The sequence below is a fragment of the Seriola aureovittata genome, chromosome 15, assembly GCF_021018895.1.
Source record: "Seriola aureovittata isolate HTS-2021-v1 ecotype China chromosome 15, ASM2101889v1, whole genome shotgun sequence".
NCBI classification, from domain to species: domain Eukaryota; kingdom Metazoa; phylum Chordata; class Actinopteri; order Carangiformes; family Carangidae; genus Seriola; species Seriola aureovittata.
The window spans coordinates 16073480-16098568 of record NC_079378.1 but is presented as its reverse complement, the minus strand read 5'-3'; the positions used below and the strand labels follow the sequence as shown (position 1 = coordinate 16098568).

The window sequence follows — 25089 nt, the reverse complement described above, 5'->3', positions numbered from 1 at the left end:
AAATCATGTGTAGGCACAACACTTGATTACCACCATCAGTGTGCTTGCAGCCTTTTTAAACTGCACATTTTTTCTCCTAATGCTCCTTGATATTTAAGTGTACAATCTCATACAATATTAATTTAAGATTTCTGTTGTTACATAAAAGGATAGCTAAAACAAACAAGCAGAGAAATAAACTCACCAAGTTCCCCGGCAGCATTCCTTCCACCAACAGCGTAGAGGTGTCCCTTGAGTGCACTGAGGTGGAAGAAGGTACGTTTTTCATTAAGGCACGCCACCTGGATCCACTTGTTGTAGCGAGGGTCGTACCGGAACACGGTGTCCACTGCTGTCTTGCCTTTGGTGTCATAGTTGCTTTGGCCACCCACCACATAGAGAAAGTTGCCAATGACTGCGATGCCATGTTGGTAGCGTGGTGCGTCCATGGGAGCCAACGCCTTCCACTCATGAGCCTTCTCATCAAACAGACGCAGCTCCTTACTCACAACTAGCTGCTGGCGCAGAACACCACCCAGGGTGACCAGGTGGGCACTGTCCGAGCGGATGGCTGTCCGTTCTGACTGCATAACTGGCTGCATGTAGGGCATCATTTGGTAGTTGCTAGCTTCCAGGAGAAGGTTGACACAGGTGTTGTCCGTGCGCATAAAGTCCACTGTCTGCACGTGATTGATGAGCTCCTGTGGGTTCATGAGGGGAAAGCGGATGTTCTTCATGAGCTTTGGGGCATAGTCCATACGACCGTCTTCGTAGCGTAGCCAGCGGCACGCAGCCTTGAACAGGTCCAATTCAGTGCAGTGTTTCAAGCTGTTACTGGACAGTACAAAAGCCAGTCGTTCAAATGGTAGCTTGACAAACTCTCCCGTGCCCAGCAGTGACGGGAAGTTTTTCAGGATGAAGTTGTTGACATATTTGTCCACCTCTGTGAGGTTATATGTGTTGGCAATGCGGCCCACCTCTACACAGTTGTCGAGAGAAACCTGCAAGGAAGAAGAAATCAAAATCATGGAAAGCTGCAACTAACATTGAGCACTCATCCATAGAAAAAAGTAACTTGATCTTCTCAGCTTGTAACCAGAAACTCATCATTAGACAGAATGATTTGATACAAAATATCAGTGATTTAGTTTTGACGGATGCTGCAATAAGACAAATTAACATAGTCTCCCCCTGTAACACAGAGTACACAGCTAAGTAGTGCACATGAGGATTTACTGCCTCTGTTTTATATCATAGTAAATGTAATACCTTTAAATGTAATACCTTTTAAGTGTTTAGACATTTGGCAAGAGTAGTGACATAAACCATTTTAACATGTCACTATGGCTCTAGGATTTATTCAAAAAAAATAAAAATCAACAATGAAAGTCATCATTCGTTGCTGCTCTAATTTGCATCCACACTAATTAGTTTTACTTACATTTTAGCAGTGTATTCAAAAGTAAAAACAACTACATACCTTTTGAACATGCCAAAGTCGACATACATGATTTGAATTCATATCCTTTTTATTATAAAAATGACATTTATACACATAGCATATTTCACGACTTACCTGGAAGCACATATTTATCAAGTTAGCTGAGTAAGTGCACTAAAAACATGATACAACTCTTTTTACTTCAGTTCATGTTCCAAATTTTAGGTTGTTCTCTACGTTTTACATAGAGTAGTAATCTGCCTTGTGAAACAAGCCCTTAACCAGGGGCTACTTGTCACTTGTCTTCAGCAGGTTGCTCTAACATACATGTTGCCAAGCAGAATCTGACCACCTTAGCTTTTGACTTTAAGACAGCAAGCAAAACCAAATCAAGTCTTAGTGAGAGCAGAAATGATTATGACTGGAAATTTCTAGATAATGATGACAAGAGAAAACAGACCCTTATTGATGTGCTTTTATGCATGTGCTCGCTGGGTCTGACTCAAAGACACTCTCACAGGATTTCTAGAGTGTCAAACTTAAATTGAAAATAGTTTGGCAAGATTTAATGAGATTAAACCACTGAATTTATTTAAAATTTGGTTTGAAATCCTAAAATCCATTATTTTAGCCAATGCTCTTAAACATTTAAACACACAACAGCATTTCTTTTATGAGATACAAATGAAAACAACTGCTATTTTACAACTGGTGAAGATTATAGGAAAGCTGTGCCCTGTACAGCTGATCCTTGTGTGTCTGCTTCCTTACCCCAGATATAAGAAAGACCTTGCAGAAGTCCAGCACAGGAAGGATTTGTAAGAAGCTGGCTGCCTCAAGTGTGTCTTGCAGGTTCTCCATGTTGAGTGACAACTTGGCTGTGTAGATAAAGTCAATGATCTTCTTCAGGCCTATTCGGTTAACTCCGTGAAGCTTGATGCACATTAAATCCTGTTCTTTCATTCCACCTGCATCAGGACAGAGGAGGGGATAAATAAAAGTAGATGCTTACATGTGGCACAAACATACATAATCTTATTTGACTGACAGACCTGCTAGCAGCTTATTTGTTTCTTTTGGGTTTTTTTTTTTTTTTTTTTTTTAAGAACTTGAAGAATAAAGTTTACACGACTGAACAAATTCAATTAAGCTGAAAATGTGAAAACATTTCATATGCATCTAGATGAAGTCATGTATTTTTTAATGTCAAAGGACTTACGTTTAGAAAGGATTGAAGGTCTTAGGGAGAAACCTTTGCTCAGCGTCTATGCTCACACGGCTTCCTTATCACTAATAAGAAATCCCTAACTCTAAGTACAGTTTCCCCTTACTCCTACTTTAATAAGCTCTTCCTCTGTTCTCATTGCAGAGCCTTCTTCATCTTCATCATATACTTTAAATGCCAAACGTCCAAACTTACTTCCAATACTGCCACGAAATGAGATCAAAAGTAATCCCATCAGCTGTTCCAAAATTAAAATTCACTTTCATTGCTCATTACTGTAACTTTGTAATGTGAATGACTATAGTGCTATATTCAAAGCTCTAGTCATGAAAAAAAACATCATAATATGAAAAGGCTACAGGTCAATACAACTTCCAATCATGTCAGTGAAGTCACTTTTACTAGCAACCACTTTGTTGCCTGTTTTCTTTGGGTTTAACTGAAAAAAGCCAAATAAAACCCAGTACAGTACACAAGAACTGTCTTTTCTAGTTTTACTACCTTTTTTGTTGTGAAACGTTTGCCGCGTTTAAAAATAAGCTATCTTTTTACAGTTTTTCAACTATTCCTGAAAACACCCTTCACACCACTGTATGTGTTTCAAAAAGGTATTCAAGGTTCTACTACCTCTGCATACAAAGCGCAGATTACTTACATTCATTACAAGTATGAACGACCATGAATGCATGGCAATGACTTCACCTGGTTGGTTTTATAACATGGAAATCTTTATGAATTATGCATGCACACACACACACACACACACACACACACACACACACACACACAACACACACACACACAAACACACACACACACACACACAGGAGGGACGTGGGAACTAATACAAAATCACAGTGACATGTCATTACTGAGGTGAAGCATGGAGATGGTCATGATCGATCATGCTTTACTAAAGAAAAAACAGTGCAGGCAGAGAAGAAGAAGATATAAAGCAATCAAATGCATGCGACAAAGCAACAAGAAACACATTCCATATGAAAAAGTACATCAGCGTTAAGTGGTACCAATAAAATACTCGTTGTTGGGCAGATTGCTCTGGTCAGTGTGAGGCTGTGCAGACCCACCTGTGAACATGGCTTTGAAATAGTCTGAGGAGGCGGCCATCATGGCACGGTGTACAGGGAAAGCTTCATCGCCGTCCCCGGCCACCAGCGTGACATCACATAGCAAACCCTCTATCCTCAGCTGATCAAATCCCTAAGAGAAGAAGAGGAAAGAGAGAGATGAGTGTCACTGAGCTATGCATAGAGGACCTGAAATATGCAGTGTTTTTATTCCAGAAAAGTAGGCCGTCTCCGTCTGAGCTACCAAAGGTGAGTTTGGTACAAAACGGTATTTCCCACCAAAACACATCTTGGCCATGCCCAGTGAGATGTGAGCTCACAGTATGTGATGGCCCTTTAGTCTACTTGAGCTGTCTGACTGCGGCCTGCTCATTTTCTTGACCTTCTTACACATAAACTGGTTCAGAGTTGTACGTTTAGAGCTACAGCTTTACCGTACCATTGCAGGGATGGGAACCGAGAACCGGTTCTAGTTGAGAGTCGGTTCCGAATTGTGTGAACCATCGAAATCGTATGATTACAAGCTTATCAATCCCCTTTATGATGCCGGCATGTTTTTCCATACAGTTGCACATTGCAAGCATTGCATCGACACTGTCGGAAACTTGCAACAAGGAGGACTCATGGCGGAGAGGAAGAAACTGTCCCAAGCGTGGCTTCATTTCATAAAGATGACGACAGTGCTAGCTGTAATCTCTGTAAAATGGTAATTTCACATATGTTCCTGTTCACCATGGTCTTAAATTCAGCATGTCTGTTACTGAGGGTAAATATCCAATGTTATAATAACATTAGTGCCTTGCAAGCAGGCCTAGCAGATTTTTTTCTTTGACTAAGAGAACCTAAATTAAAATAACAGTTAAACAGTGGAGCTTTTGCACACTCGAGTCACCCACATGTCCTTTTCCTGTTCAGACTCAGAAAAATGTTGGATTGACACTGTGTAGGCCTACTATTTTTGCCACAAGAAAATTGATCAATAAGGAATCGAACCGATAAGCAAAATAGATAATGGCATTGGTATCCATAAAATATTATCAATTCCCATTCCCATAACCTTGTAGGTAGAGTTGTACTTCATGGAGGTATTAGCTACAGTACATCAGACTTCTGGCTTCACCCTGTTGTTGATATTTAAAACAAATAATCCCAAGATGGCTGTACTGTTCATTTACAGGATGAAGTCAACTGCAGTGACTCCTTGGAGAGTCAGACTTTGCACATTTTGTCATTGTTTAATCACTTGGCTGCCGCGTGCTTCAAGCTACACATTTACAGTCTGAGCTTTTTTGTCACCCTCACACCACATTCTTCACACATCCACTCACTTATTCACACACTGGATTTCACTGACAACCACATCTAATAAAAAAAAATAAATGGTGATGGCAGGTAGTCTAATGTTGAGCCAGCCAGAAAATAGACAGCACACGTTGATCCTGTAACACACTACACCAACTGAATGCAATAATCAATGGCGAGTTGTTTTTAGGTGGGGTTCTTCCAAATGCACCAGCTAGCTGAGACTAACTGATTGCACTATCAGGTTGTAAGATCAGATAGCCGACAAAAATCATTATCATTCCATTACTGTGCTCTGACACCAAACGATTAATTAGCAGCAAAAGCAGCCAACAGCCAGTCATTTTCAATGAAAGCTGGGGATGAAGGGCAGACACTGCTGTGGCCTCAACAAAAACAGCACCCACTACAACTTTAGGGTGATTGTAACTATATGCAAAGTGGTGACATTCTGAAGCAGCCTGCTTCTCGTAATGGCGTAATTTGTTAGATTATTCAGTGCTCCGCTGTATGCGAGTTGTTTACTTTTTCTTTTTGTGAGCATAGATAGCATTAGCAAGCTGAGATAAACTGTGACTGCACCTAAGTGACAGGGTAGTTGATGTTCTTTGTCAACATGGTGTTATGTACTTCAACTGTTAATGACTTCAAATACATACAACAAAATGTCACTTCAAAAACTTGCTACATTCTATTAAAGCTTTTCTGTTCCATTCTTGATAAGCAATATAATCAAAAATATTCAGGTTGTGCTCACTCAATCAAATTAGACAGAAACCAAGTCCCAAATGCTTTTGGTTAATTACTGCAACATTATCTAAGCTATTTAATTGTTTCCAGTAATTCTTGCCGTGGGCTCTTTGAGGTAGTTTTGATTTTGTAGTGTGCAAAGAAATTAAATTAAGACATTTGCTGCATTTGTAGTCTTGTAGTAGGAATAGATTAACTTGGATAGAGCCTTATCTCATTCTAGAAATAATGCTAAGAAATGTGAATTACTATATAGCCCACATGACTTCCCTGAACTCTAAACGAACACAAAAAAAAAACATTATCATCACATTATGACAATATTTGACTTAACATTCACTTTTTCATAAGAAACTGTCACTAGATGTCGGAACTCTCACCTGAAGAACAACTGAGCTGTGTGTGTTGCTTGTGAAAAATCGAGTGTTTCCAGTCTTTGATGCCTGAAGGTGAGCAGAGATGCCCATATCACCATAGCCCAGAGCAACTTTCATGTGAGCGTCGTCGTCCTCCACGAGGGATCTATTAGGAAAAAAGAAAGAAGTTTTTACTTCAAAAGGGTAGCAAAAACACGTGTTTCCATCTAATTTTAGCTTATAGAAAGTAGGACAGAGAAGTTTTCAAAGTGACACTACTTAAAAAGGACATATTGGGTGATGGTAGCCTAATTGTTAGACAAATCGTCACCTAAAAGTTGCAGGTCTGCAAGCCTGGGCCGGTTGGGAAAATAATGGAGGGGAAGTGAACCATGCATGCTCTGACCTTCCCAAAGTGCCCTGGGGGGGGACTAAAATCAGTGGTCTAAACTATGACTTGACTGCTTCCCTATTTGATTTTGTGTGCCACTGTAAATCTCCATCTTCTCTGAAAATGTGTGTTTTCCTTGTTTTTAAAAAAGAAAATAAGAATTGCACATTGCATACATGTTCTAAGTAATTCACTGAAATATGTGTATGACATAACAGCTAGAAAACAGAAGCTCAGAAAGTAACAGAAACATTAGCTGCAAGACATTTTCCTCCAAAACATTAGTGATGAATGCGACTCTTATCAGTCTTATGATCATTTAGAAGTCAAATGTGTAGGTTGTAATCTGCAAAATAGCCATGGCTAATGAAACTAAAGCAACTACTTTATATCAGAAACGATGGTGTGTAAATATATATGCTTATGCCGACCAACTAAGCTGTTGAGGATCAATACTAAAACAATGAAATTTGCATTGTGAAGCCCTAAAATTAATGTTTTACTTGAACTACTATGATCTCACTGAATTGCTTAGTTTTACAGATTGACAAGCTAGGAGCAAGACACATTTGCGGGAGGAATGGTGAGGCTACTTGGTTAGTCAGTCCATTCAACAGTTTGGTCCAAAGCAAATTATGTCAACAGCTTCCCAGAGGGTCTTGAAATATGGCTCGAGCATTCATAGTCCTCTGAAGATGACCATTCCCACTGATATTTGTGTCTCCCTGACCTTTTACCTGGCGCAACTGTAAGGTCAAAAACTATTTGCTGGATTTCCATGATATTTAACATAGATATTTGTTGTATCCATAGAATGAATCCTGGTATTATACTGAGACCCTGACCTATTTTCTTGCCACAATTGACCACCTCTCCTAGGGGCTGCCATTGCTCAGGACATAGTGTCCTTCCACATGGGTGGCGGTTTGATGCCAGTGTCTCCTGTCCACATGTTAAAATTTTCTTGAAGACACTGAACACCAAATTGCTCTTTGATGGTCTGGGCAACATCATTCATGGCAGTCTGCTTCTTGCTGCCATCAGAGAATGGGTGAATGAGAGGCATATTGTAAAGCCCTTTGGATATAAGTGCTATATAAATGCAGCCATTTACCCCTTGAACACAATATCCAAATCTAAAAAGCAGTTTAAAAAAAAAAAAAAAAAAAAAGAAAAAAAGGCCAAGATATCAACTTCAAACATAAACTATATCTCATAAATATAATAGATCCATTGCCATACAATTTGCATGGATCACTTGTGCATGGATAAGACATTAAGACCTTTTCATGTTGTTTGCTCCATCCAATACTTCTGTATGTGGGTTATAAGGTATATTGTGGCCTCTAAGGGCCACAGGCAAGGCTTTAGTACCCAAGACATAAAACATGCTTCACAGAAATATCATTGAACCTAAGTATTTGCAAAAATATGTAAGAAAGTGAAATGACTAAATTAAAGCTACTAGGATATTTTTGTAAATTATGGGTGAAGTTTTGATAAACAGAATTATTCTGCCTCGAGTGTTTTGACCCGAGCAGGACCTTCATGGTTGTGGAAGCGTTTTCCTTCAATAAACTGCGCAGCTATGGGATGAATCGTGGATCTGGGTTAAATGAGGACATGAAATTAAATTACTCTATTTTGAAATGGGCTGCGCAGTGGTGAATAGATCATTAGTTTTTAGAAAAACACTGACTAAAATATGAAACCACAATACATGTACAGTCATTACTTCTTGGTTTTCAGAGGAGACACAAACACTGCTAATGATAATTGAAGTAAATGGAAGATTTTTTTCAGAGTGTGTAATTGATTCATAACCCAGGGATTCTACACTACACCAGAAATCTGGAGTCTTTAACAGACTCCTGAGTAAAAAGAAATATGCTCTGTTCTGATATTCTTGTGTTTCCTTATAATCTGCATGGCCCAGTTCTCATGATATTCCTTGTGCTCTAGGACAGTCGAACCAAAATTGTGCAAAAGTATTAAATTTCTGCTACAACCAGGACTTAACCTGTGATGTAATATAATTTAAAGTTCTTACTGGCCCACGGAGAATGAATGTGGAAAGATGGCAAGTGTGACTCAAAAGCCCCAAGGGGAATACTCTAGGGATACGGGTACATTTTGTGCTGACAAAAATGCCATTAGAGTATGAAGCTCATTTGGGTAAAAAATTATAAACAGTCTGTTAATCAACAAAACCAGCCAAGCATTTGTCATCTGCTAGCAAACAGCACAACTGTCTCTAAAGGTTATGTCAGTGAGGACTGCGCCTCCTTGACTGATGTCAAGCTCCTGTGTGCTGCTGCCTCTATAACAAGAGAAACAGCTGGCCTTGGTGTTAACAGTGCAATTCAAAAAGACTATGGAGGTTTTTTGGAGGTGAAGCACACAGAGTGTTTAAGGTGATAAAGTAAGTCTAACACCAAAAAGGAACAACTTGTGACTGATAATAATGGGGCGGTTTGTGTATTAAAAAAAAAAAAAAAGAAAAAAAAGGTGCCTGAACTTGCACCTCTAATAAGAGGTGATGCACAGACACAAGTGCTGTGAACCACAATGATGCATAAAAATCTGCATTTCACACACTGAATGAAAAGTGAGCTTAAAATATTACAACTATTCTCCATGCAGTATATAGAGATGACAGAATAGTCATTGAATGTGGCATCAGAGACTTAAAAGGCGTTCATTTTCAGATGAAGATTGGCCTGGTTTTGATAAAATGTTCTTTTACAAAAATGTCTGGCTCAGCATTGCAGTAGATTTGTGTCTTCAAACAGGCCCATGAGCAGGCAGCGCTTGTCAGATGTAGAAGACTAATGGTTTTTGGGTGGACTATTTATATAATGAAGCAATTCCAGGTCCCCTTGATTTTTTTGCGGTTAGCAGAGTGGTTTTAGAATTTGTTAGTGGATGTCATCTGTACTTTGAGGCTACATCATTCAACATTTTATAATAAAACATAGATTTTAGATGCTATTAAAATGTTTGGCAGACTACTGTCATACAGTTCTTCTTTATATTTGAAATTAACTAATTAATGAGGCAGATTTAGACTAGTCTCATTCAAAACTTATTTCAATTCAGCTGAAATCATGACAGTGACACAAAAATAAGACAAATGTCAAGATTCGCAATTTAATATTCTTTTTAGGTGCAGGATAAAAAGACATGCATGCCAAAAATAAAGGGCTAAAATGTCCTCGCTCCTGAAAGGTTCCTGTACAAATATTTTTCACTTATCAGACTTAATATACGGACATTACAACTGCACTGCATCTGATATAGATCAATGTGATTGGAGCATGTGTATAGTTTTACTTATAAATGAAAAACATTTTTAGTGATCTACATTCTTCAGATCTTTGCTCCTCAAAAACAAGTCTTGTATGTAAATGGTAAGGTAGGAGATCTGTAATAGATGTATTATAAGAGTTATCTGGTATATTCATATATCTGTCACATAAAAATGTTTTTTTGTTGTTTTTTTTTCACACACAGAGCACAACATGACATGTGATTTGAAGAAAATGTCTGTAGTCTGTTATTATTTTGATGATTCTGACAATCAAAATGAAGGCTCAGGCTAAGGTTACACTAATGGCTCAATCAATAATCTGTCATTTGAATGATTGAAAGGATTTATATTATTTCTATCTAAAATCTTACTTCTATGACTCAGCCATGAGATAAACAACAACAGCATTCAGAAGGACAAATAAACTAATAACACCCATTTACATATTATGGTCTATAACTGCTGTTTTGGTATGCTTTTGATTTGTGAAGAAAATGAGCCGATAAGGCAGGAGAGAACAGCCAACACCTTTGTTTTACTCTGCTTTGCTTATGAGTAGAGAACAGAATAGTCCTGTGATGTTCACAATGTGCAAATTAATATGAAACTGTTGCTAGTGCTTGTGCTATTAATAAGTATCTTTAAAGTAACTATTACACAGTACAGACTGAATGTGAATGCATGGAGTTGTTACTGGAAAAGCATAATAATGAAATTTACTTGCAAAGTTGTGAGTCACAATTATCCAAGGTCACCTGGAGTTGAGAAAAATTAGTTAACTCCCACACCACAAATATGTCAGCGCTGCTTTGGCTGCATAATCTGGTTAGAAATGTCATTGAGATTAAAAAACAGTTAAAAAAAAAAAAAAAGTTATGCAATTTGACACGTTTAGTCTTACAGATATAAAACGTTTCATGGCCACTTGTCTAAGGAATTGTGGAATGAAAACTTTCTCTTTTCTTCTCACAAAAATGTCACTTTAGGGCTCGGATACTCTGAGCCTCAAATACGACAAAGGCTGACTGATCAAATGTTTTGTGTCACCTCACATCTTTGCACTTGAACACACCAAGAAGACTTCAGCAGACTCGCAGTCAGCTGCAGTCTTCTTTCCAAGAAGATTAGGCCAAAGACATTTTGGGGGTATGATGGATAAACATTAAGAAAAGGTTAGGTCGATTCTAATTGTTATTCCTTTCACATGCCATACAAGAACTGAGGAGCAGGTTGGAGGACCAATGAGGATACATTAACAAAAAAGACAAAACAAACACAAAAACATGGAGATTTCTGCTACCACAAGAGGTAAGGAAAACAGGTACAACTCTATGATCTACCCTGCACATGCTCAAGGTCTATTACATACAAATCTTGAAGATTAATACTTAGATAGTACAAGTTTTAAAATGACGATGAGAGGACGGGATCAGTAATCAGGTACATTTTACAAGGAGGATGATCATGAACTACAACTAGTAGGAAATTGTGAACACCACCAACACTAAACGCTGAGAAACTGGCATGGCTTAAACAGCGGTCACAATCACACTGAGACACAGCACAGGCAATGTACTGGTACATTTACCCCGTCAGGTGGTAAGTCGGACAGGCAGCGAGGAGAGAGTGGGTTGTCCAAACCACAAAGGAGTGTTGGTGGCTGCCGGAACGAAACAAAGAAAACAACAGCTACAGCATCCCACATAAAAGTTCTGCTCTTCCCAAAGACACCAGAGACTGAATCTCTAGCTGTATCCATGACCAAAGTGTGTTTGACGATAGTTATGAATAAAGATTTAGAGCGGCTGAGCACTGACCAGTGCAGAAATCATTTATTTAACATCACAGAAGAATTCATAAACTGTTAGCCTGTTAAATGCCTGCTACCGATGGCTATTACTGGTTTATTTTAGGTATGTTTAAGTCTGTTTCATGTGTATCAACAATAACATTACATTTTAAATTTCATTTGTTAAATCAATTCAGGGATTAAAATGAACGCTCAGATACATTGATAAATATGGTTTTGATTTTACAGTTTAATTTGATATACAGCAGTATATTGTTCACACTTGTTCACAATTGAATATAAAACCCCATATCAAACTAACATGACACATAATGATACTTATCTCCTGGAGGGTATAATGTATGTGAAAAAACTAAAACTAGGGGGATATTAAAATGATCACAAAAAGCTCCAATTTCATCTTTTTCTCCGATATAAAAACACTGACCTCAAGCCAAGCTGGAAGTGATAGATTATAGACAAAGGTAAAAGCCTTTTTGTCTTTGATAAGAAGACCACTGGCGGCTTATGCTCTCATGCTTATACACTGCATCTTATATTCCCAAATTTGGTAGTATGTTAGATCCCAAATCGCTGGCTGACACATTCACAGTATCATTTCAATTAGAGAAGAATCATTACTTATAATAATCACACACATAGTTATGGTACACAGGAAGGTTTTCATTTCAGAGTCTAACTTCAACAAATGCAAAAAATATCCTGGTTGATGGATACATGAAAAAAAAAAAAAAAGAAGAGCTATGGCTGGCTTGGAGTGCAGTGTGGATTGCTTGTGTTTACACTATGGGCCATTTGGCCACATGGTTTTTTTCTTCCCACAGTAAGCACTGGAAAGTACATTGTTAACTACAATGAAAAGAACAAATAGGAGGCATGACATGCTATGGATCCTATTTTAATGCTAGTGACAATCTGCACGAGCAGCAAAGTTACTTTCATTTTCATCAATTTAGGTTTTGAGCAGAGCTTGAAGAAAAAAGGGGCCTGAGGGAAAATTAAGAAGCAAGAGGACTGAAAAAGAAGTAATGAAGTAACATGGGGAAGAGTCCATCCAGCCCCTTCACGTCAGTGGAAAGCTTAAAAAACATCCTTCCACCAGTGACAGTTCAGGAAGCTAAACTCAACTTGGCTTTTTCTCGGGGATGACAGTGGAAGGGTCTTAAAAGATTAATGAGTATAGCTTTGCTGTCTTGTCATGTTTAGCCATGCATTGATGGAAACTTCATTAATCTAATCTATTTCAGGTTCTGAACATCTGAAAGAGCAATGCCATGGTTTCTGGAGCAAAATAACTAAGAACTTGTATGGTGGAATTTACTTGAAAATATTTACACCCATGTTAAAGGATAGGTTCATATATTTTCACATCTATTTTAAAGCAAATACTTCATCTTATCTTACAAGATCAGTACCGCCAGGAATGAATTTGCAGTATTGTGATGTGTTTTATGACTGGTCAGTGAGTAACCCTAACCCATTAGAAGATATTAGACATGATGATGTACTGGGTGATTAAGTCTCTATCACAGAATTTCTTTATGGAGTCGGTTACAGGCCGTACTTGACAACTTTTACTCACAGGAGACAGGAAGCACAATCAGTAAAAGAGCCAGACATCCCAGATAAAATGTGTGTAGTGCTAATAAAAAATTGATTGCAGCCTATTTTTCTTGGACTAATTTTTGTACAAACTGCATTACACAGCCATTTAAAAGTTTCATTACATTCTAGTTGCTTATGGTTACAGTGGACTAATGTGACACCGTTTTAACAGGAACACAGGAAGAGCCTGGGAGCAAAAGAGACAAGACAATGAGGCAGCAGTATAAACACAAAAAAAAAAAAAAAACAAGGAAAAAAACATCACAGGACTCGTAGAGTCTGGCAAGTGTTCCAAAATCACTCACATATAAAACAGAAAGGCACAAGAAAAGGTGATAAGGCACATGGAAACTAAACACGGGCAACACTCTAAAAACCTCTGAAGTGATGTGAGTGGAGTCAGAAGGGAAATCCCCATTTGTTCTAGCAAGCAGAGCAATGACAGACACCTACACTGAAGAATCATCTCAATCACGAGCACAACAATGCAATAAAGCTACATGTTGAACAGCTTCTTCTCCTGGGAGAAAAAAAAAAACACTTTATGAAGTGCAGTTGTTGAGATGCAGAAAATAGAAACCCCTACATCATATAGGCAATGACTACAGCCTCTGTGTCAGCAGCATCATTGAACTGAAGGACTAACTGCAAATCTAACGTATAGAATCACTTGGATTTCCAGTATTGCCGAGGTTGTCTATGGATGTCATGTCAAAAAAATATTCTGCTTACTTATTAGCATGCTAAACACTTCCAAACACCAAACCTAGAATGAGACTAGCCAGATGATTATTGAGAAATTTCTCTCAAAATTTCACACAAGTGGGAGCAGCTCTTGTTTCCCTTTCCCAACCACACACCCAGCGAGAAGCAATACAGCAGAGAAAGAGAGGTAGTTGTGCAGTCTTTAAATTGTTCTCCCATACCGTCTCCGTCCCATCAAACAGACTTTGGTGAGTCTAAAATGTGACAACGCGTCTGGTGGATAGAGGACAATATGAAAATGTGAATATGTTCATCATCATAATGAACATAGATATTTTTAAATGTAGAAAAATATTTTTTAAAAATGAGCCATAATCTATTCAGTTCAGAATATTTCAAACATCTGTGTCCCATATGTCTGACAAATGTTGTTTGCTCTGCCCATTCTGATGCATGTTCCATAATTAATGCTCTGCCTTAACTAACTGAATGGATAGTTGCAATGCACTATTGAAAACTCTTTTAAAATGTTGGAAATAACACATGTACTTCTGATTTTAAAAACGGAATACCATAAACACTTTAGGTTTTAATTGAACTCTTGGAAGCTGAAAAAAAACAAAAAACTTTGAGTAGGTTCTATTACAAACAAACCGGAGTTGTATTTATGAGAGGACGTCCTTTATGAGCTTCAGTAAAAGTGCAATGAAGGTCTCACAGTGAAATGATAAACACAAAATGTAAAAACAACCACCCAGGGTGTCACAAAGTGTATGGTAAGAGAGATATGTGATTTGCATGAAGCCTCTGTGATCATGTTGTTTGACTGTGTTGCATCACCTCACATTTTTGATCAGGTAAGTACGAACTAGTAAGTTCTGTAGTAAGAACTGTCAAGGAAACTGTTAAGCATCCAGTGAGCGAGTCCAGTGATATTTCCAAGAGATATTTGCGGCTCACTCTGTCCAGGACAGACTGGGCATGATCTCCAGATAATTGCTCCTCACTGCTAATAATCGTAGCCGTCTGTATGCTATAATGAGTCTGTAATTAAACTTTATAATCAGAGAGCACTTTAAGGTCAAGGCTTTCACATCAGAGAGAACTGGGGAATTCATGAGTACCTGAAATTAAGTCTCAAAACCACAGTTTCAACCTGCATCTTAAGTGGTTAAGCAAAACAAGCTTCAGAGCGTGTTTGCATGTGGGTGGAGCAATCTGTCCACATGTACCAAATGCTAAATTAACCTGAAGGATGCTATAAGAAGAAACATGATCCAGCTGAGTAAGTGTAATCCAAAAGGACAGCCAGAATAATACTGACTTTACTAATATTAGTTTACATTTATAAATTAGAAATAGCTACAAAATAGGCTGTTCTGTATAGTCACTGCATATCTGTGGTATTATTCACCATATGTAGACCAGGCAGGGTACGTGTACCCGAGGACTGACTCCAGATTCTAAACAAAAATTCAACAGATGAGTCAAGGCATTAGATAATGGGAAGTGTCCCTGTAGGTCAGCAATATTGAAATGTATATAATGTATATATTTTTGATTCCCACGACTGTGCCGGTGGGGTACACCTTCCATTAGGTGAGTCCAGTTACAACCTCTAAATCTGCAGCTACGTAAGCAGAGCAAATACTGAGGAAGGAACATCAGTGAGTGTTAACAACCTTATACCCCTACAAAAAGATGGAAGTGGTAAAGCGTAAAGTCAGACTGACCTGAGCTGCTGAATGTGTTGGGATTCAGAAGTTTACCATTATTAATCTTACAAGTCACACTTTTATTTGGTGGATTTTTCATGTTTTATTTCTTATTCTAAGCCATGTTCTGACATGTGGACAGGAACATGGTGAATCTGATCATCTATCCAATGAGGGATTTCTATGATGCGTCAGGATTTTATGATTCATCTTACTCATACATAATAACAGCCTATGACTGGTCAACTGTGAGTTGAAACTCCACCCAACTTCATTACAGCTCAGCTTTGAGTAGGGAAATGTGTGTGCACCTGTGTGTGTGTGTGTGTGTGTGTGTGTGTGTGTGTGTGTGTGTGTGTGTGTGTGTGTGTGTGTGTGTGTGTGTGTGTGTGTGTGTGATGAGCACAGACATGACTGTTTCACCTGACTGAACTCACTTGATGGTCTGCCAGTCAGACTGGCTGTGCCTCCCCTCTGGCCTTTCAGTGAAAATAAATGATCCCTGGGTGGCTACTGCATTTTTTGTACAAAATGGCCACAAGTCAGCAAGAACTAAATGTCCATTCCAAAGGGCAGGTGAATTAAAAGCTCCACCACAACTCTTTAAAGTTGATAATTTTTCCCGTAGCAAGGCACATGTGACTCAGGTTTACCAGGGGCCCATGCAATTGCGCGCGTGTGTGTGTGTGTGTGTGTGTGTGTGTGTGTGTGTGTGTGTGTGTGTGTGTGTGTGTCCACATGAAGCTGGATACTTATGAATATCAAAACCATGACACAATACTGGCCTCATTTAAAAACATTGGCAGATGCTGCTCTCAGGAAGGTGGCATTCAATATTCTGTTTTAGTTTTCAAGCAAACAATTAAGCAATCTAATATGTTTTATGTAAATTATCATGTGTTGTTTCACATCATTGTGATCAATGACCATCTAGCCAGGCATTTAGAGAGCATATTAATCATTCACTTTTAATGTTTTCATTTCAGAGCAGGCTATTTCAGTTGAACTACTTTTTAGCTGATGTAGCACACCAGCTGATTCTCCACCTTCCATTAAAATCATACAGTATATTGGCTAAGAGCAGCATTGTAGTTTTAACATCTCTACTGGCATATCATCCCTGAGTCCAATTAACACATAAATCACACTTGGATATATCTGGTGAGGCCCTCGAGTATAACTCCACTGTTTTATGAATTTTTAACCATGAAAAATGTATTTTTTGTCAGCGGAAGTTGATGTTCAAAGTCAAAGTAAATGAAAATCCTCCAGCGCAAATGCACCTCTTATTCAGTTTTATGTCAGCTGTCAAATCAACTGTTCTGATTATTTTAGAACAGATTAATTGTTTAATTAATTTAATTAATTTAATTAATTAATCTAGGTTGGTAATGGAGTAGGGTTTAAAGAAATGTATGTAAACTAATTGGCCATTTACCTCAGACACTTAAAATAATCTCATAGCAGCCGCACAGAGGACTCAGCAGCAGCAGCAGCAGCAGCAGCAGGATTTGACAGCCACATGAGACATGTGAAGCATCCACATTTGCAAAAGTCTGTTAAACAGACTTTCAAAGCTTTCATTTTACCCACTATCTGTATGGAATTTAATCTGGTCACACTGGTATTAACTAAAGTCTCAACACTTGAACAAAAAAATACATAAATCAGCACCAAGGGAGAGCAGCAGATAAGACTCTAATGTGCTAAAACAAAATATGAAGGTCAAAATATACAAGATGTTATCCTATTTTAGTCTGTTTTTGAAAGATTGATTTTCTTGCATTTTGCCTCCATTAGATTGTTGACAAAGAGTGACAGGGTACAAGGGGAGAGAGAAAAGAGAGTATGACATGTGCTAAATGTCCCTGACTGGAATCGAACAGGCGTTGCCGCAGTTAAGGCTGCTGGCTCACCATGACGCCTCCAAGAGGTGATTACTAAAGACAGCAGTCACACATATTAAGTGCTTAGCACTGAATCACTGTAAGATAAGGGATGACATTCATTTCAAGGACTTTTTGTGGAATGAAAGATAAACCCAATGACTTCTTACTGAGCTGAAGATTATTCCAGGGGTCATACTGGCAGGGAACCTTTACCATTCCTCGCTAGCATGAAATCTGCACCACAGGCAGTTCACCAGTCTATATATAGATTAGGGTGGTTCACAACAGCCAAGCACATTGTGCAAAACACCTCTTAATTCTTTACACATTATGTATGTCAGATATTCCGAAAGCTCTCTCCTGTGTCATTCTGCTGCTTTGGTTACATATACAAAGATTACCCTACCAGCATACCAAGTTAAAAATGTCCCTAAAGCCAAACAGAGGCACCACTCAAATGGCCTATAAAGAGTGACTTCTCCCTGACCACAGAGTAACCTATAATTGGGGGCCCAATATCAGTCTGCCTAAAAACACAGCTTACAATATACATGTTTCAAAATAGAAGGTGCTCTGGTGGGGCTGAGCCACACTGGGCAGATTAAGGTGGAGCTTCAAGGCTTGAATATGCTTCACTTGCCAGTGTGTGCACACCATTTTCTATGAAGGCAGACATAATATACAGTAGCTAAGTCATTGATACAGCATGATTTTTTTTTTTTTTTTTTTTTTTTTTTACAAAAAGGTAGTGTAACAGAAAAATGACTGACTATTTATATAGAAATTCAAAATCATGTAACAGTATAATGATTGTGATGCTAAAGAAATACAATAGAGTATTCAAATAAGTGATAAAAATACTTTTAGAAAGACAAGAGGTCCATAACTATCAAGAAAAATTACCTGTAAGAAATACATTTTTTGTAGCTGTGGTCTCACTTTACTGTTAGCTTATGTTGTTTTGTTTTGAAGGCGCTTCATCACACACCAACAATACAAACCAATCACCATCAATGACATGCACAGTCAACATATCTGCTGAATGGATATTTTTCATGATGGAGATTCACATAGAAATGTCAGTTCAACCTATTCCATTCATTATCAAATATTACAAGTATTTTTGGCCGATCTACATTTATAAGTCATATTACAGATAGTATACCACAGTGTGAGGTCGCCAGTTTGATCTACAAACTGTCCGAGAAGGGCACATTTTCCCCCTCAATCTCTAAAAGTACTGAGGTGCCCTTGAGCAAGGCCGTTAACCCCCAGCTGCTCCAGTGGAGCTGCTCAGTGGCCAACAGCTAAGATTGTGCTCGTACTGGGCAGCTTCCAGGTGTGGATATGAATAATGTGTGAGGCAGCAGCTTCCAGTTAAACTACCCTGGTTAAATAAATATTAAACCCATAATTAGCAAGTCAACAGTGAAGCATTGTGTCATTTTGTAAAGAGCCTACAAAGTGACATTATTTAGTCAAGACTTCTGTAGGGTTTAGGACTTGAAGGTGGGGCTATATATGTGTAAAGACATATTATATTTGTACATTTCCAATAAGCCACATTGAAGATATCACTTGTTTCACTGACATTTAAAGAAAAATGTACCAAAACAGAGGTTAGAGCACAGATCTCTCTTGCTGTGATGCACTAAAATAAACATTTCTGTAAAACTAGTAAAATTAAGCTCTTAAGCTCATAAGTAAAGCTGCATAACTGTGTACTGCATAAATCCAATTTTGTAAAAATCCATCCAAGTAAGCCCTATTAGCCTATGAAATTACCTTTAGGCTATCAGCTAGCCTAGCTTGCCTTGAAAACTGTGGTTGTTTTTTTTTTTTTTGTTTGTCATGATTTTAGTTCTCACTCTTTTTGGCCAAGGACATTTTACAGATCAAAAGTCAAACAAGACACTTGCCCTTTTCAGCAGAGCTCAGAAAAAGGGGTAAAGCGAGGGGATGGAGAGAGGCTGTGTGAAGCACTTCCATTCTACCCTCCCCCCCCCCTCCTGAACAGTGGCAGATGACAATAGCTTCTAAACCAGGGCACGCCAGACATCCTGACAAAGGCAGGCTCCTCCCAAGCTGCTGAGTCCCCAATCCCAAATAAACATAGCCACAGGGAGAGGGCAAGAGTCAGGGATGTGGTGCTTGCCATGTCCAGACTAGCGGCAAAATGAGTCCCTCTGCCCAAGAGAAAATCAGTCTGCCGGCGAACCATAAAATACATGCTGGACAAGGCAAATCTCTTGACACAGTGCAAGGCTCAATCGCATTCTGCCTAATTAGGGCTGCAACAAAAAATAATGTCACAAAAAAAAAAAAAAAAAAAAAAAAAAAAACTGGAAAGCATACAAATCCATCTCCATATACATTGCCAAAATGGCATAATGCAAATGCTATTTAGCTCTTACTCACATGTATGCAGGCGAAAGGGGTGAGGACCTGGATGTCTTAAGAACTGGCACTGGGAATTTCCAGCTGACAGGAGAACCGCTTTTCCATTTCAACGGCATGTTGTTGTCACCAGAATGGTGCTACAGCAATACCAACAGCAAAGACCATTTCCATGAAAAGGTTTCCAATGCAGTCTTCCATCCCACTCTGCCCACACCATTTAAGGGGGAGGGAGAGCAGCAGCAGCAGCAGCTATAGAAATACACTGGTAGAGGCAGTGCAGGCTACAGTCAGGGTTGTGACTTTAGCGGCAGCACTGAGAAGCCAATAGATTGCATCCACCACGACTACTTGCCCTGCTGCATTCACGGTTGTCTCGTGGTAGGAGGGGGAAGAAGCCCTGCCTTCCCATCACCCTTTCAGGGTCTGTGAATAACCCAGTAGCTAAGCAACAGTGCCACCTTGTTAAAGGAGTTGTGATTACAGCGCTGGGCTTGCTATGAAAAGAAGTAAAAGGAAGTTAGGTGGGAGAAATAGCATGAGAAAGATCAAACTATAATGAAATTCATAAAATTCAATTACTCTGAACCTAATAACTTTACTAGCCTTTAAGGTTTAACAAATGGTTTTGAGGAAGTCAGTTGTAATGCTAAAATACAATCTACCAGATAAAACTGGATGTCTGTAAAAATCCAGTGAGCCCCAGTTATTCCTTATGCAGTGAATTGTGTGAATTAAGTTTATCATTTATGTTTCAGAAAACAATACTGTTTTATAGTTGATGTAATAATGAAATGCTACAGCTTTTAAATTTGTATTCTCTTTTTACCACATGTCTTGTCACCATGGCAGTCCAAGTTTTAAGACTTGGAGAGCTGTGAGGGTGAATTAACTAATCATTTTGAAAAAAGTTATCTTCTTTACATATAGGATTTTTTCCACATATCATTTGTGGACATGGCTGTATTTTGTGTTTCTCTACAGTGGGATAAATGTGCATTATTCAGGAACATTCATGGGTGGAGGCAGACATTATCAGTCTAAGTACAATCAAGGTAAAGCAATAAAGATGGACCAACACAATTAAGAAAACACCTATTAATGTTTGGCTATGCATTACATTCTTATAAATCTAAATGTATTTTTATTCTATTTATTCCATATATTAAGTTTTGAATCAGAATTTTCTTTGCAATATGCCAGTCCTTCCTCCTCAGATACATTCACCAGGTAAACTCAAAACTTTGCTGTGATGATGCCTGTAACCTTGACAGAGTAAAGACGCCTCATACAAACTAGACTGAACAACAAGCTTGCAGGCAGCTTGCATCAGCAAAGAATTTCATGACCTTACTGATCTTGATAAACATGAGCGCAGGGCAACATATTATAAGCATAAAGTTGCAAAATGTCATCTAGATTTGGTCCAACTTTTATGAAGCATCATCAACACTTCCTGCAGTGGCTTCACGGTACAAGTGTTCCAGCTATCCAAAGGCATTAGCAAATGTTTTGGTGTTAAAAAAAACAAAAAAAAAGGTAATTTATAATAAGCTTATTGTTCATTTATTGCCTTTATTTGGTAGTTGAAAGTAGAGAAATGACAGGAAAGGGGGGGGGGGGTGATGATATGCAACAACCTTGTGGTTCATGGTTAATACCTTAAAGGAGGTAAGTTTTGCTATCACTTTATAGCCAATGTAGTTTACTTACCAGTCTTTGTCAGAGCTTCAGCCATTATTGTGTTTACAAAACAAGAGGTTCAAATATGTGTATCCTGTGAGCAACAATACCTTTTTGGGGCTAGCTAACTTCAGGAGAATAAAAGAAGTGACAGAGATGGAAGCAAAACAAGAGGGTGGCTTTCCACCACCGGACACAGCCCTGTGAGCTGGTGAGCTCACAAGTTGTCAGCTGTACTCATGTTTCTTCTAGACTGCCAAGTAAACAGCTGTTAATGCTTACGATGGCTATAGCAATAGCAAAACAAGCTGCATATTTGTCCAGACAATCTATTCAAATTTCAACTATACTACATGTGGAAATACACTGTCATGTCTCTAAAGAGATATTTCTGCATATCAAATACATCTGTCTACTCATACCAACCCACCACCACCCAAAACATACTACAATGGCTGCAGTAGTATTGATCACTTAACCGCAAACCAACCAACACCAGATAGATTTCTCTCTACTATAGCATTAGGAAAAACATAAAAGAAAATCTCAAACCAGCTGATACTAAATGACTACCTTATGTGGTTGTTATTGCACTTTTAAAACCACATAGCTGGTTTACAAGTCTCCTGGGGAGGATAAGATTCCTTTACATCTTGGTCATGACCTTTTCCTCGTCTTTTACCACCTGCAGCTACATCCTTTCATCACATGATCCAGCCTCAACAGCCTATACTGTAAGTGGCAGAATGGCCTCATCTCAACAGAAAAGGCAGCAGTCATTTCGTCTCCTCTGTCAAAGCCTAAAAGCTCAGCGCTACACCTGTTATCCTCAGTTCTACTATATTACTGTCCTCCCAGAATTGCAACTCCCTTCCATCTGGGTTAAAAAGATTATCCACAGTGCAGTTCGTATCATGGTTTTGGGATCACGGTTTTCGGTTCGAACACTCCAGAAATACCATACATCAGCATAAGATATATAGCCAGTTATTCTCAAGTACATGTCATGTTGTAATGCAAAAACTAAAAGAATGAGGCAGTTTGATAATAAGTACATCATTGTGACAGTCTTAGGTTAAAGCTAGGTGAGATTTTGGTACAGCAAAGGGGGCGGGTCTGCAAAACGGAGCTTTCATCTCTGACCACGAAGTAATGTAATGGGCAGTCACAGTTAGGAAACTTTAGTGGCCCTGGAGGTCCATCTATCAGTAGTAAGAGCTATGTAGGCTGTGTCGGACAACTCTGACAATTCCTTGTTGCGTCTCTTCATAAAACTCAGGAATTACCGTGTTGAAGTGTCGGTGGGAGGGGAAACTATGCCGCGGCTCAAGTACTTTAATCTTATGCTGAAATCCCGCATCCTCTACCATGGCATAATGCTGCATATCTTTCGCTAGGAAACCCCCCAATGCTTTCGTCATGGCTTTTGCCCTGTATCCCTTTTCCCTGAGAGGCTGTTTAAAAGCTGCAGGGAGTAGAAGTTGTTATTTTCTACCCGACTCTCAACTCCTTGCACTGTCAATGCGCTGTCTCCGTAGGTGAGCCAACATATTGGATGTGTTGCCGCTAGCATGCACAAAACTTCACTGGGTCACTGGCGCGGGTTAAGGCTTTTTTGCGCATGCCCTGAACCGAACAATACACACATGCCCCAAACCAGACAAGCGAACCGAACATGACAGATTTTTTCACGAAACGTCCCACCCCTAATATATATATATATATATATATATATACACACACACACACACACACACACACACACACACACACACACACACACACACACACACACACACACACACACACACACACTATATATTTACATTTTTATATCTACACACACACACATAAATTTCTTCATGGCTTTTACACTTTCACTGCTCTATATAGTACAGAAAAACGTGTATGTTTGCCTTTAGTAGCCGTACAATAATACCAAATATTTTCAATGTAAAGATGTTGATTTACCAATTCAATTTGTTTTGCACTATTAAGTAATCTTATTAGTGTTTGTGGTGAAGTATCTGTTTTTAATAGCTCAAGCAGTGGATAGAGTCTGCACTTTGCTTCCACCTGCATTAATAACAGTTCTTGACACTGCCCATCCAGTTGGTTTGGTGTCTCATCCACCTCCACATAATCACAATTCTGTTGACAATTAAAGGAGAACCTTTGCAAAAGCTCGTTTCCCTAGTATTTCAATGTGCAGGTCTAATATTGAGATGAATCTATGCAACCAATTAACACTGCCTACAGTAAGAAATAAAACAGTCAAAATCTGTGCAACTCAATAAATATGCAATTGATGTTTTATCTACAATCATTACATCTTCAAGCTGGCCAGGCTTTGACTAGCTGACAGCTGCGTCATGAACAACATAGCTGAAAACATAATGCCATGTCTTACAACGGTCGTTGTTGTTCATGCAAACCTCGACCACAACTGTGTTGTACAAATCACTGCTAAATTGTCTGCACTATAGATTTAACATGGTAACCAGTACAAGCAAAGTGATGCAACAGTATGACTATTGTCTTTGTGTCCCCTTATGAAAAAGCAATCCAGCAACTGAGGTCCTATAGGCATGTTTCAAATCTCTGATTGGCTGAGTGAGAATGGTAATTGGTCAATTGTCAACATCTACTCTATTCAATACTAGGGCTAGACTGGAAATCGTCAAAGCAACTATAAGCTTCTTAAAGATATTGTTATTGGTGCACATGTCGGCTGATAAGTAACAAAAAGTTAGAAATGCCAAAACTAGGTTTGACGCAATTTTGTAACAGTCTCACAATTACATAGTTTGCCCGGCAGTGTACTGTCAAGTTGATTCGACTGTAAAATGTCCCTTCTATGTATGGATCTTGGATACAATACTATTATTACATCAAAATTGATTGTTTAGGTTATGTGTTTGTTAAACAAAATTAATATGAGACGATATACTGTATATTATCATATTTTAATTTTTTAACCTCTCAAATATTAATATCAGTATCTGCTGGTCGTGCACACATTCATCAGAAAATGTCTTGTCAATCAAGCATTGAACTTACGGTGCATGAATTGGAGTGGAAATGAATGGTGATATTTTCATACCAACAGCAAACGTGGGTTTATTCAAGTCAGAGCCTTAGACTGAAAGCAGTATTAGCCTTTTTAAAAGTTGTGTAAAATAAGAAAAAAAACGATCCGGCTGCTTGACGGAAGACTGCAACTAGACCAGTCAGTCAACACGCATAGGTCATCTAATTGTCAGTATGTGGTAAGATGGAAAGTGATGGTGATTTAAAATCTGGCAGAGAGCAGGTAAGCTACTAGGACTGGTCAATGATATAAGCTCTATGGCATCTTCTGTTCTGCACAGAACTGTACTATACCAACAGATCTCAATTCTAACATATATACCAACATGATGTCTCTTCAAAAAGCCATTCTT

At 38.6% G+C, this 25089-nt stretch overlaps 1 protein-coding gene across 4 annotated transcripts in view; it reads right to left on the bottom strand.

Annotated features, from left to right (window-relative positions):
• The window catches only part of klhl13 (kelch-like family member 13), a 38186-nt gene that overhangs the window by 10234 nt on the left and 2863 nt on the right, over positions 1-25089 (bottom strand). Inside the window, exons 1-6 of one of the 4 annotated variants that reach the window (XM_056397004.1) lie at positions 19985-20320; positions 11431-11502; positions 6166-6307; positions 3734-3866; positions 2192-2388; positions 185-980 (exon numbers count right to left, since the gene is read on the bottom strand). In XM_056397004.1, the coding sequence (XP_056252979.1) occupies positions 185-980; positions 2192-2388; positions 3734-3866; positions 6166-6307; positions 11431-11502; positions 19985-20082 (1438 nt within the window). In that variant the 5' untranslated portion in view covers positions 20083-20320. Of the gene's footprint in view, positions 1-184; positions 981-2191; positions 2389-3733; positions 3867-6165; positions 6308-11430; positions 11503-19984; positions 20321-25089 lie in introns of those variants that run through there. The other 3 variants (XM_056397001.1, XM_056397002.1, XM_056397003.1) reach the window with 3 other exon arrangements.